At 39.8% G+C, this 14,603-nt stretch overlaps 2 protein-coding genes across 7 annotated transcripts in view; one reads left to right on the top strand and one right to left on the bottom strand.

The window, feature by feature from the left end:
* TDRP (testis development related protein) overlaps window positions 1-14,603 on the top strand; it is a 53,770-nt gene that overhangs the window by 24,698 nt on the left and 14,469 nt on the right. The gene's annotated exons all lie outside the window — the stretch shown is intronic.
* Window positions 7,493-14,603, bottom strand: part of FBXO25 (F-box protein 25) — a 104,842-nt gene continuing 97,731 nt past the window's right edge. Inside the window, exon 10 of the mRNA XM_063709009.1 lies at window positions 7,493-13,633. Coding sequence (XP_063565079.1) covers window positions 13,616-13,633 — 18 coding nt within the window. The 3' untranslated portion in view covers window positions 7,493-13,615. The remainder of the gene's footprint in view (window positions 13,634-14,603) is intronic.

The raw sequence follows: 14,603 nt of genomic DNA, 5'->3' as shown, positions 1-14,603 counted from the left end.
AATGGACTTGAGTAGACATTGGTGCACAGAAGATACACAAATGACCTATAAGCGTATGAAAAGATGTTCAACATTGCTAATCATCAGGGAAATACAAATCATAACCATAATGAGATGTCACCTCATAACCATTAGTATGGCTACAATCAAGAAAGCAAAATAACCAGTGTAACCAAGGATGCCGGGAGATTGGAACACCTGTGCACTGTTGGCAATCTTGTAACAATGATTTAGCTGCTGTGGAAAACTGTATAGAGATTTATCAAAAAGTTAAAAATAGAATTATATGTTTCAGCCATCCCACTTCTGTGTATATATCCCGAAGAAAGGAAAACAGGATCTCAAAGAGATTTGCACACCCATGTTCATTACAGCACCACTTATAATAAGAGGAGAAGCAGCCTCCATGTCTGTGGATGGATTAATAGATAAGGAAAATATAGTACATATGTTCAATGGAATATTATTCAGCCTCAAAAGAAGGAACTCTGATAATATGCTGGTATATGGATGAACTTGAGAATATTATGCTTCATGAAATAAGCGAGGCACAAAAAAACAACTAATGCATGGTTCTACTTACATGAGGTATTGAAAGTAGTCATGTAACTGAGCAGCTTGGCTTCAAACCGTATTTTAAAATGTTTTCTTTCCACTTTTCTCCCCAACCACAGGATGTAACTTTGAAACAAAACTGCCTATGTGTTTCCTTTCATTTTGAAATACAGCTTCTGAACGTGCTGTGACCTCCATTCCCTTTCTTTCCCATTCTGTGCCTTACACACATTTATTTAGCTGGATGCCGGTAAAGCACATAAATTGCCCACTTATCTGGTCATATATTTCCTTAGAAGCTTCAGGGGCCAGATGCTGATTTGGATCAGACACCTCTGGCCGCAGTGGCGCCAGCCCCTTCACCACGTGGAACAATAATTCAAGATAAGCCATCAGAGTGGGTCACATACCACTTGACAATGCCTCACCCCACTGCCTCTTCTGCATTCCAAACCCTGTCTTTAAAAAGTACGTTCCCTCCACAAATTGAAGAGTAGATTTTTTCACTCTCTTTTAGTCACACCTCATTATTATTTTGGGTTCTTTCTACAAGCAGTGAGCAACCCAACCCTTTGAGGGTTACAGCAAACTCTTAGAGAAAGCAGAATGGTGGTCACTAGGGGCTGAGGGTGGGGGAAAGGGGGGTTGTTCAGTCTGTATAGAGTTTTACAAGATGAAAAAGTTTTAGAGATCTGTTGTACAACAGTTGCATGTAGTTAACGCAATTGAACTCTATACTTGAAGGTAGTTAAGATGGTAGAGTTGATGTCACAGGTATCCAGGCTACCCTTGCTTCTACTCAGCTGACTCTAAATTGGGGGCTTCCCATGACTCTCTGTCATGTCCAATAGTTTACAGAACTCCAGAAAGCTCATTTGTAAGGATTGCTGGTCACTTGAAAGGATACAGCAGAGGAACAGCTCAACAGAAGGGACATAGCAAAGGGGAAGGCATGGGGAGGGCACACAGCTTCCATCCCTCTCAACATGCATGCTCTCAGCACATGGATGAGTTCACTAACCTGGAAGCTCCAGAACTCTGTCATTTAGCTTTTTAAATGGAGGTTTCATTCCCTAGGCATGACTGATTAAATCTTTGGCCATTGGTGATTGGATTCAATCTCTAGCCCTCCTCCTCTCTCTGGAGGTCAGAAGAGGAGGAGGTGGGTGTGGGGCTGAAAGTTCTAGTCCTGAAATCAAGGTGTTGGCATTTCTGGTGACAGACTCCATCCTGAAGCTCTACCTGCCTCCTGTCAATCATCTCATTAGTGTACGAAAGGCAGTAAATTCCAATACTTTCAGGAACTCTGTGTCAGGAACCAAGGATAAAGACTAAACATTGGATTTTTAATACCATACTCCAGTATTTGATTTGTTAATAAACTTGTATGAATTTCAAATTACACTTTCTATTAAGATATTTATGTAAATGACCTTTTAAGGTAAAAAACAAAAAATAAGTGGAATCTATTTACTTTTTCAGTTTTTTTCCATTTGCCCTAAGGCTTAGAAAGGAATTTCTTTCCCTGAGATCAGATTCTTTTTGTTCCTTTATGGCTTCATTTAAAAGGAATAACTCTTTAACTGTGTCGAAGTTATTTTGCTGTGAAAAAAAGATCCTTTTCTCTCAAAATAGTTACTCAGCTTTCCTAGACTTTTGTTCTTTTTCCTTTTTTGTCATGCACCTCTTATTGTATACTAAAATCTCTATATACATGGGTTTGTTGGGTTTTTCATCTGTTTTCTTTGTTCTTTTATATACTTTTATTCCATTTCTACGGTTGTCTTAGTGAAGTTTTCTAATACATTTAATAACTGGTAGCACAGGTTACCTTTTATTAGACTTATGTGTACCCATGCCTGTTGGCTTTGCTGTGTGTGTTATTGAGCCAGTTATTGTTGTCATCTTCTCTTTTTCAATAGACTCTTTTTTATAGCAGTTTCAAGTTCACAGCAAAATTGAAGGGAAGGCACAGAGTTCTTAGGTGCCTCCTGGCCCCTACCTTCCCTACCTTCCCTGCTACCAACATCCCTCTCCAGAGCGGTGCCTTTGTTAAAATTGACGAACATACATTGATGCATCATTGTTACCCAAAGTCCATAGTTGACATTAGTGTTTACGCTGGGTGTTGTCTGTTCTGTGAGTCAGGATGAGTTTACGGTGGCACGTGTCCACCAGTATAGCATCAGGCCTGGTGGTTCCACTGCCATAAGATTTAAAATTCCACTGTGCTCCACCTTTTCATCCCTCCCTCCCCTGAACCCTTTGCAACCACGGATCTTTTTACTGTCTCCATAGTTTTGTGTTTTCCAGAATGTCATTTGGTTGTAATTACACAGTGTGTAGCCTTTTCAGATTGGCTTCTTTCACTTAGTAAGATGTATTTGTTGGCAGAAAAATCCAAACTCTGTAAAATATTTGAATAGATTTATTTTGAGACAAAATGACAATTTTGCTGTATAGCGTCAGGTGATCTTAAGAACATGTACCCAAGGTTGTTGGGCTACAGCCTGATTTTCTACATTTTAGGGGGACAAAAGTTACAGTTATTAATCATTACATGTAAGGTATATATTGGTTTGGCCTGGAAAGGCTGGACATCTTGAAATGGGGGCTTCCAGGTTGTAGGTGGATTTAAAGATTTCCTGATTGGCAGCTGGTTGGAAGGGTTAAGCTCTGCCTGAAGTCGGAAAGGAATGGAATGCTTGGGGTTAAGATAAAGGAGGTTGTGGAAGCCCAGGTTCTTGAAGCCTCCAGGTAGAGGCTTCAGAGAGAATAGATGGTAAATGTCTCTTAGCAGACCTTAAATGGTGTCAGATGCTTCGTTTAATCTCTCCTTGTTCAGGAAAAGACCTGGGAAGGGATGGGGATGCCCCATAGAATGTAAATTCTCCCCATAAGAGACAGTTGGGCAGGGCCATTCCAAAATATGTGAAATATATTTTGGGGTAAAATATTTTTATTTCCTTTAGGGCCTGCTGTCATGTGATGCTGTACCAGAGTTAGATTGGAATTTGATATCTCACTGATACAAAGAGTCTGTTCTGTCAGTCTTAAGGTCTCTGTTTTAATGTTAATGCTCTTCAGTTTTGCCTGAGCGCCAAAGGGAGGAAAGTATAATGAGGCATGTCTGACTCCCTCTTTCCCATCATGGCCTGAACTAGTTTTTCTGGTTCCTCCAAGAGCACAAGTCCATTCAGTGCATCAGGAGGCTTAGAATTTTAGTTGGTTTACACATTTAAGATTCCTTCATGTCTTTTCATGGCTTGATAGTGCATTTCTTTTTAGCACTGAATAGTATTCTATCATCTGGATGTACCAGCTTATCCATTCACCTGCTGAAGGGCATCTTGGTTGCTTCCAAGTTCTAGCAATTCCGAATAAAGCTGCCATAAACATCCATATGTAAGTTTTTTTGTGGACCTAAGTTTTCAAGTAATTTGGTTTCAAGTCATTTGGATAAATAGAACCGTGATTGCTGGCTTGCATGGTGAGAGTGTTTAGTTTTATAAGAAACTGCCAAACTGTCTTCTGAAATGGCTGCACCATTTTTCCACCAGCAGTGAATGAGAGTTCTTGCTGCTCCATGTCCTTGCCAGCACCTGGTGGTGGTGGTCTGGGTTTTGTCAATTCTGATAGGTGTGTGGCAGTGTCTTGTTGCTGTCTTAATTTGCGTTTCCCTGATGACAGATGTTGTGGAGCATCTTTTCAGATGCTTATTTGCCATCTCCATGTCTTTGGTGAAGTGTCTGTTAAAGTCTTTTGCTCATTTTTTATAGGGCTGTTTTCTTATTGTTGGGTTTTAAGAGTTCCTTGTATATTTTGGACAACAATCCTTTATCAGATGTGCCTTTTCCAAATATTTTCTCCAAGTCTATGGCTTTTCCTCTCATTCTCTTGAATGTTTTATTTGTATTCCACATTCCTGAGGGACACTCCATAGTCCCAATAGTGATAGTAGCTCACTCTGGGGAGATTTTATGAAAAGGGAATAGGTTAGATGTGAACCTCCTGAGACCTGTATGTTTTCTTCTCCATTCACACCAGCACATTTAGGAACCGCTCTACCGGACCAGTGTAGTAACTTGAGGATAAATTATATATTTTTTAATGTTCAGCCATCCATTCAGGCATTCAGGTATGATTTTTCTCTTTATTTATTCAAATCTTATTTTTAATGTAATTTTTAAGGAAACTTGTAACTTGTTCTTTTGGACATTTTAACTATTGTTCTTGTGAATGGCATTTCTTTTTCTATTGTCTAACTGTAATAAAACCATTTATTTTTTATTTCTTTTATATTCAGCCATTTTTTGTTAGGTCTAATCGTTCTTTGATGCTCTCCCATTTTCTAGTTATGTAGTCATTGTCTAAAAGTAATTATATAATCTATAATTCAGTATATATATTTAGCACATACTTATTTAATTATATAGTGATAAAGATTATATTTTCCTTTCCAGTAACTGTAACTTTTATTTCTCTCTTATGCCTTGTCTTGATTATAACTTAACAATTAATTGTCAGTAAGTAGTAATGTTAGAGGCTGCCCAATCCTCTTCCTGACATCAGTGGGTTGTGCCAACTAGAATGTCATTTATTTTGATAGTACAGGTTGAGCATCTCTAATCTAAAAATCTGAAATGCTCCAAAATTCAAAACTTTTTGAATGCTGACATGATGATCGACAAAAATGCCCATTGGCGCATTTTGGATTTTGGATTTTCAGATTAGGGATGCTCAATTGGTATAATGCAAATATTTCAAAATCCCAAAATATCTGAAATCTGAAATACTTCTGGTTCCAAGCATCTCAGATAAGGGACACTCAAACTGTACTTTCAGTGTGCTAATATAGACAACACTTTACATGCATAATGTATATACTCATAGTTTTAATCAGAGAGAGATTTCCTAATTTTACATTTTTTTCTGTCTGAGTGATTGATAAGTGAGCAGTTAGAAGTCATAGAAAATATAGAGCAGAAAAGACACTGAGAATGAGGGGAAGAGAACCTATCAGTGTGCGTGTACTTGGATCTCTGGCTGTGCACAGAACATATATCAGTGCCGTCTTCTCTTTGGTGAACTTCAGGCCAGGGAGGCTCTGTGTGGATTCCCACAAGGTTACAGAGCTTGTGAGTGGAGCCCTGAAACCTGACCTGTGTCTCCAGTATTGATGGAATATTTAATCATACATATTAGCTGAATTGGAATAAAGTCTGAATTGTATGAGTTTTCCTGATTATCTTTTGCAGGATAAATACCATCATGATCCAATTCCTTCACTTGAGAAAGTGAGAATCTTAATTTTAAATTAGCCCTCCCCATGAAAGAAAACTCTCCTGCCTGTTGGTGCCATTCCTTGGAGGACCAGGGTGGGAGGAGGCTGAGAGGTGGTAAACTGGCACACTCAACACGTGTTCCCATTGCTTCTCGGGTGGGCCTTCCCCTATAGAGCTGGAATGCAAAAATAGACATTTCCCAGTGTCCCAGGGAAAGGCTGCATCCCCACTGAGGCACTGAGGTGACTGGTAGTGGAGAGAGGGCTTCAAGCTCCTTGGCTTATGTGGATCCGGCAGTCACAGGGTGGTTTTGTGGCCACATGGTTCCTCGTGTTTCCATACACAGAGCTAAGGTCGTGTGTTTCTGAGGTCAACAGACTTGGCAGTGGTGTCCTGGTCCCTGCATTGAGGCAAATGTGGATCTAGAGTCTGCGTTCAGCGTCCTGTCCCCAGTTTTGTGGTTGTGTGGGTGGCAGTTCCCTTGGTGGGAGGCAGGTGTGAAGATCCAACTTCATTTTCTTACATGTGGCTTTCCAGTTGTCACACAGCCATTTGTTGAAAAGATTATTCTTTCCCCATTGAATTGTCTTGGCACTCTTCTTGAAAATCAATTGACTTTATATGTATGGGTTTATTTCTGGACCCTTAGTTCTTTTCCATTCATCTGTCATTGATTAATGCCACTGATTCCATTGATGTGCTAGTACCACACTGTTTTATTACTGTTGCTTTGTGGTAAGTTTGAAATGGCAAGTGTGAGTTCTCTTACTTTGATCTTCTTTTTCAAGATTATTTTGGCTTGAATCCCCTGTTATTTTGTATGCATGTTAGAGTCAGGTCATCAGTTTTTACAAAGAATCAGCTGGTATTCTGATAGGGGTTTCACTGAATGTGTAGATCAGTTTGGGGAGTATTGCCATCTTAATAATGTTATGTCTTCTGATTCATGAAAGTGGAGTAGTTTTCCACTTATTCAGATCATTTAAACATTTTAAGCATATTCCTAAGTATTTTATTATTTTGATGTAATTGTAAGTGGAATCGCTTTCTTAATTTCACTTTTGGATTGTTCCTTGCTGGTGTGTAAGAACACAATTGATTTTCGTGTATTCATGATGTGTCCTGTAACTGTGTTGAACTCTTTTATTAGTTCTAACATAGTTTTTAGTGGACTTCTTCATATTTTATATGCAAAAGATCATGTTATCAACAAATAGAGATAGTTTCACTTTGTTTCCTTTCTGTATGCATTTTACTTTTCTTGTCTAATTGCTGTGGCTGAAATCAGCACGGTGTTGAATAGAAGAGGCAAGAATAGGCTTCCTTGTCTTGTTCCTGCTCTTGGGAGGCAGGCTTTCAGTCTTTAACCATTTAGTATGTTGTGTTAGCTGTGATATTTTCGTAGACACCCATTACTAGGTTGAGGAAATTCCCTTCTTTTTCTACTTTGTTGAATGTTGTTATCATGAAAGAGTATTGGATTTTGCCAAATGTTTTTTATGCATATATTGAGATGCTTATATAATTTTTTTTATTCATTTGCTATATTAATGGATTTTCAGATGTTGAGCCAACCTTTCTTTCCTGAGATGTATCCCACTTGATTATGGTACATAGTTCTTTTCATTTTTTAATGTTTTTGGACTCAGTTTGGTGGCATTTTGGTGAGGAAGTTTTTTTGGTCCATATTCATAAGAGATACTAGTCTATAATTTCCTTTTCTCATGGTGTCTTTGTCTAGTTTTGGTATCAGTATAATAGTGCCCTCACAAAATGAGTTAGAAAATGTTCCTTGCTCTTCTATTTTTTTTTTTTGAAATAGTGTGAAGAATTGGTATTAATTCTTTAAATAGTTGCTGGGATTTAGTAGCAAACATATCTGGGCCTGAGCTTTTCTTTTTGGGTAGCCTTTTGATTACTAATTCAATTTCTCCACCTTTTTTTTGAGATGAAATCTCGCTCTGTCACCCAGGCTGGAGTGCAGTGTCACAATCTTGGCTCACTGCAACCTCCACTTCCCAGGTTTAAGTGATTCTCCCACCTCAGCCTCCTGAGTAGCTGGGATTACAGGCACATGCCACCATGCCCAGCTTTTATATTTTTATTAGAGATGGGGTTTTGCCATGGCCAGGCTGTTCTCAAATTCATGGCCTCAGGTGATCTGCCCACCTTTGCCTACAAAAATGCTGACATTACAGGCATGAGACCACTGCACCTGGTCTCTTCACTTGTTATATATTTATTCAGATTTTGTGTTTCTTCTTGAGTCAGTTTTGGTAGTTTGTGTCTTTGTAGGAATCTGTCCATTTCTTCTAAGTTGCCTTTTTTTTTTTTTGATGGACAATGTTTCTTTATATTCTTGATTTATATAAGGTCAATAGTAATGTCTCCTCTTTCATTTCTGATTCCAGTAATTTAAGTCTTCTTTTTTCTTGGTCAGTTTCAAGATTTATCAATTTGCTGATTTTTTGTTATTGTTGTTGAGATGGAGTCTTGCTCTGTTGCCAGGCTGGAGTGCAGTAGCACGATCTTGGCTCACTGCAGCCTCTGCCTCCCAGGTACAAGTGATTCTCCTGCCTCAGCCTCCCAAGGAGCTGGCACTACAGGTGTGTGCCACCATGCCCAGCTAATTTTTTTTTTTTTTTTTTGTAGTAGAGACGGGGTTTCACTATCTTGGCCAGGATGGTCTCAATCTCGACCTCCTGATCCACCTGCCTTGGCCTTCCAATTTGCTGGGATTACAGGTGTGAGCCACTGCATCTGGCCCCAATTTTGTTTTTCTAAAGAACCAAATTTTGGTTTTGTTTATTTCTCTTCTGTTATTCTCCATTGATTAATTTCTGCTTTAATCTTTGTGATTTCCTACCTTTTGCTTCCTTTAGGTTTAGTTTGCTCTTTTTCCACTGCCTTAAGATAGAAGTTTAAGTTATTGATTTGATATCTTTTTTCTTTCTCTCTATAGACATTTACAGCTATAAATTTCCTCCTAAGCTTTGCTTTAACTGAATCCCATGTTTTTTGGTATGTTGTGTCTTCACTTTGTTTACGAGTATTTTCTGATTTCCTTCTTAGACCCATTGGTAATTTAAGAGTGAGTTTTAAAATTTCCACATATTCGAGAGTTTTTCCTGCTTCGTTTCTAATTTCATTTCATTATCGTCAAAGAAAGGACTTTGAATAGTTTTTTCCTGTTAAATATATCCAGGTTTGTTTTATCACCTAGCATATGATCTGTCCTGAAGACTGATCTGTTTGCACTTGAGAAGAATGTACATTCTATTGTTGGAGTGTTCTGTAACTATCTGTTAGGTCTTATTAGTTTGTAGTGTTTTTCCACATCTTCTGTTGTTAATCTTCTATCCATTATTGAAAGTGGCATGGTGAAATCTCTGTGAATATTGGATTTTTCTAGTTCTCCCTTTATGTCTGTCCATTTTTGTTTCTTGTATTTTGTTGCCCTGTTACTATGTACATGTAAGTCTTTAATTGTTATATCTTCCTGATGGGCTGTTGCATTTATTTTGATGAAATGCTCTTCAGCAACTTTAAAAAAAAATTTTTAAACTCTCTTTTGTTTACATAGTCACTTTAGCTTTGTTGTGTTTGCTGTTTGCATATCTCTGTTTCCTTCCTTTCACTTTCAATCAGTTTTTATCTTTGATTCTAAAGTGTGTCTCCTATAGGCAGCATTTAGTTGGATTGTATTTTAAAAATCCAGTGTGACAGTATTTGCCTTTGATTGGAGTTTTAATCCATTTACATTTAATATTGAATTAGTAGGGTTGGGTTTACGTCTGCCATTTCCCTTTTTGTTTTCCATATGTCTCATGCTTTCATTTTGTTCCTTTGCTGCTTTCTTTTGCATTGTGTATTTAAATTCAACATTTTCATTTATTATCTTACCATCTGTAGCCAATTTCTTAGCCTGGTGTAGCTTTGCTTCTGCCCTCATCTTTTGTGGTGTTACTGGCAAATATATTACATACACATTACATTTCTGTGTAGTATATGCCTATTCTTCTATGCAATTGCTTTTCAAACTAGTTCTGGGAAGAAATAAAAATGTATCTGTACTGTATTTTATAATTACATAATTACCATTACCAGTGCACTTTGTTTTCTCATGTGGATATGAGTTGCTATATGGAGATCCTCATTTTCAGCTGAAGAAGTTCGTTTAGTGTTTCTCATAAGGTGGGTTTGCTAGCAAGAAGTTCAGATTTATTCATCTAGGAAAGTCTGTATTTTACCTTCATTTTTGAAAGATGGTCTTTGCTGGATATAGGTCTTTGCTGGATATTGCTACAGGCTGCGTGGGGCCTGTAGCCCCTTTGTTTTGGCCAGTTTCTCCCATTTGAAGCAGGAACATTTACCCAATGTCTGTATCTCCATTGTATCTAGGAAGTAACTAGCTTGCTTTTGATTTTACAGGCTCATAGGCAAAAGGGACTTGCCTTGTCTCAGATGAGACTTTGGATTTGGACTTTTGAGTTAATGCTGAAATGAATTAAGACTGGGGAACTGTTGAGAAGGCATAATTGTGTCTTAAAAGTGAAAAAAATGAGATTTGGGAGGGGCCAGGGGCGGAATGATATGGTTTGTCTGTGTGTCCCCACCCAAATCTCATCTTGAATTGTAATTCCCATAATCACAATGTATCAAGGGCAGGACCAGGTAAGAGGTGATTGGATCCTGGGGGTGGTTTCCCGCATGCTGTTCTTGTGATAGTGAGTGAGTTCTCATGAGATCTGATGGTTTTATAAGGGAGTCTTCCCCCTTCACTCATTTGCTCTCTGTCTTGAATGCTGCCATATTGGATATGCCTTTGCCTTCTGCCTTCCACCGTTTTTGTAAGTTTCCTGAGGCCTTCCCAGCCATGTGGAACTGAGTCAATTAAACTGCTTTTCTTTATAAATTACCCAGTCTTGGGCAGTTCTTTATAGCAATGTGAAAATGAACTAATACACATATTATCTGTAGCAGTCTGTCTTCAAGTTCACTTAATTTTTTCTTCTCTAAATTAAAATCTACTGTAAAACCCCTCTAGTGAATATTTTATTTCATGTATTATACTTTTCATCTCTAGAAATTCCAGTTGGTTCTTTTTGATAATTTCTGTCTCTTTACTGGCATTCTCTGTTTGATGCAACATTGCCATCATACCTTCCTTTACATCTTTATCATACTTTCCTTTAGCTTTGTTAACATATTTATAATGGTTCTTTGAAGTCTTTTTCTGTTAAATCCACAGATCTGGCAGTTTGTGTTGCCTGCTGTTGTTTTCTGATGTATGGGTCTTCCTTTTTCTTTGGCTGCCTCAAAACTTTCTGTTGAAACAGGACGCTTTATGTATTTTATTTTTATTTTTTAACTTTAAGTTAAATAGTACAGGTGAAAGTTTGTTATATAGGTAAACTCGTGTCATGGGAGTTTGTTGTACAGAATATTTTGTCACCCAGGTATTAAGCCTAGTGCCCACTGGTTAGAAACTGGACATTTTGTATGATACATTGTAGCAACTCTGGGTACTGACTGTTCCCCCTTTCCCATTGTTGCTGTTGTTATTTGCCTCTTTATTTGCTTAGTGATTGGCTGGATTATTTTAGAGAAGTCAATTCTCCACCCTGCCCCCAGTGGTGTTTAGCTCCTGATGTGGCTTCTGGTGGGGCAGGGCACTGTTGGGTGTGGCCCCTCTTACCTGGGATGATGGAGGTGTGGCAGGCTTTCTTCCTCCGTCCGTGACCACGTGCAGCTGCTAAATTCCAGTAATTGCTGCTGATTGCTGTACGGTTTAAAAAATGTCCTGGGGCATACGTTGCTCTACAAATGAATCCGATCAAATTGTGGCTTCTGTGAAGGAATAGTTTGAGGTCCCTGCTTGATATTTGCTCTGACCCCAAGAAGGATCCTTCTAGCTGTCTTATTCCCTAGTTCTTCCCTGAAAGCCAGCAGCCTACAGGTTAGCCTTGTCTCAAATCTCCTTCTGATATGGCTTGGCTCTGTGTCCCCATGCAAATCTCATCTAGAATTGCAATCCCCATGTGTTGAGGGAAGGAAGTGATTGGATTATGGGGGCAGTCTCCCCCACACTGTTCTGTTGATAGTGAGTGAGTCTCATGAGATCTGATGGTTTTAAAGTGGCAGTTCTTCCTGTGCATGCTCATACTCCCTCCTCCTGCTGCCTTGTGAAGAAGGTGCCTGCCTCCCCTTTGCCTTCCGCCGTGATTGTAAGTTTCCCAAAGCTTCCCAGCCATGCTTCCTGTTAAGCTTGCAGAACTGTGAGTCAATTAAACCTCTTTCCTTTATAATTACCCAGTCCCAGGTATTATTCTTTATAGCAGTATGAGAATGGACTAATACCTCCCCGTTGCACTTCACCACAGACTCCAGCGTTCCTAAGAGCTCCCTTATGTTTAAGCTTCTCTACACTCTGTGCAAATGAAGTGGGCTCCTTTGGAAAAAGATTTTGTCTTCCACAGCTCTGAAGGTTAGTGCTGGTCCATAGATGTCTGCTTTATGTCCTGCTTCTCCACCAGGGACATCTCTCAGCCAAGACTCTGGAGCTGGGGATGGGGACAAAGGCAAGCTGCTCTCCGAGTGACAGTCCTGCTCTGGGAACTGAGCGTTTGCCGTAGTGGGGAGTCATACCAGCTTGCTTCTCCTGGGGTGGAACCATCACCTCTCGAGCCCAGGAAGGGTGATCAGGGCTCCACTGTTTGCAGTGCAGCACATGCAGAGCAGCGCCTCCTTCCTGGGAGTGGGGCTGGAACAAGGGAGTCCTCACCTCTGTGTAGCATTCATCTGGGGCTTAGCGTCAGCCACAGGTAGCTGGGGACACCATGTGAGAAGCTGAAGTCCAGTTCCTCCTGGGATGAAAGTCGTCCCACTTGGAGCAGGAGTGAGCGGGAGCCTGTGCTGTTGGCTGTGGCTGTCCTGAGTGGATTCTCCTCCCCCCCCACCCCCCGCTGCCGAGCTGGGAGGGTAAATGGTCTTGGTTGCCCATCTTTTCTACCAAATGTTTAAGAATTTTCATGAATAGATATTTCTTCACTTACTATTTGCCCTTGGGAGCATTTCCAGAGATCCTACGTGTGTTTTTTGTTGTTGTTTAAATAATTTCAATTTTCTTACAGCAAAAACAGGGAAATCTGGAGTATTCGTTTCTTGAAAAAATAGTGTTCATGTGGCTCTGCCCCTCTGTCTTTGTGGCAGTGGAGAGTGGCCGTGGCTGAATGGGTGAGGAGAAAGAGGACACCCAGACCCCCAGCTGTTAGGCCACAGTGGTGTCCATGCCCACATTTCCAGACACCTCCCACTACCCTGCTGCTTAGGGACCCTGTCCTGGCTGGCACTGGGTGAAGCTAGCAAGTTGATATCTATGTGCTGACTTTGGGTGTGATTTGAGGGTTTGTGTGGCTGCCTCTGGACCCTGCAGTTTGAGAGTTTTTCGTGTTCATTGGAGGGTGTTTACATAGCAGCTCATGATTTCCCTTCTGGTACACACAAGCCTGGGCTGTGAGAATAATCATTTTTCTTACAGTTCTCAACATAAAGCCTCAGTGAAGCACTGACAGACGGCGTTGGTTTCTGTTGGCCATGCGTTCCTGCTGCTGTGGCTGGAGATCTTCAGGGCCTTCATGGGAAATGGCTGGAAGTTGATGGAGGCTGACATTGGCTTCTGGCCATGGGTTAAGTTCCCATCTGAGGTATTTCTAGCAACTCTCCTGCACCTGCAGTCTGGATTTCGGTTCGCAGTAGTCATGGATTATGTTTCTTCATCGGGATTGCTTGTTCTAGTGTTATAAAAACAGAAATTTTACACATCTTCAATATTGTGAAAAACAATATTTATCCTTTTAGAAGATCCTTCCCACCCCTGTTTCACAAGACTCATATTGAACGTGTTATTAAAACTGCTTTAGCACTTGGTAGAAGAGGTATTTGTGTACTTGTACAGTTAATGCACTTACAGAATTAATCCTTTTCAGTTCTTTACAAACCTGCTGAACAAAAGAATATTTGTACCAAGGGTGGCTATAGCTGTTTTAGGTCTGTGGGTTTGTTTGCAGGTAGGCAGTGTTGAGAATTTTTGGTTTTAGATTACATAAGTAATTCCAAATGTGGTAATTAATGTTTGTTTTTATCAGGCATACAAAATTATCTGAAGGTTACGTGTATTGTTTTTGTAAATTGAATATGAAGTCATCATGTATGAAATATTTTTATTTTATCAAAATACTTTGTTAAAAACGGTGTGGGAAGTAAAAGTTCCCTTTCCCTATTCCCCAAATCCTTCCAAATAAGTATCTTAAAAAGTACATAGGTAGAAGTTTTTCAGAATGAGAAATGATTAATAATGCCCCTCATGGGCTTAGAATGAATTTATAAGTCTGGGTTCTGAAATGTGAATGAGCATAGAACACATGTTCATTTGTCTCGATGACTGTTTTGAGTGCCAGTTTCTGGTGTGTTCAAACTTAACTGGCATCAAGATCTTCAGATTGACTGTCATGAAATAAATGGCACAGTCTGTTGACCCAGATTGTAACCTGGTGATTCTTACAAGAATTGCCAGTTCACCAGACAGGGCTGGAGCGGTGACTTCTTATTCCCGAAACTGCAGATATTGAACATGAGTGGTTTTAAGGTTTGCACTGTCTGTCTGCAAATCACGGTTTGTGGCAGAGCCCAGAGTCTGCCTCTTTGAACATTCTGCAAACTGGATCCACCCTGCAGGGAAGGGGGCTCAGTTCTCGCTTCACT

Source organism: Gorilla gorilla, chromosome 7 (genome assembly GCF_029281585.2).
Source record: "Gorilla gorilla gorilla isolate KB3781 chromosome 7, NHGRI_mGorGor1-v2.1_pri, whole genome shotgun sequence".
NCBI classification, from domain to species: domain Eukaryota; kingdom Metazoa; phylum Chordata; class Mammalia; order Primates; family Hominidae; genus Gorilla; species Gorilla gorilla.
Note: the sequence above shows the minus strand (reverse complement) of the source record. Positions and strands in the feature narration are given on the sequence as shown.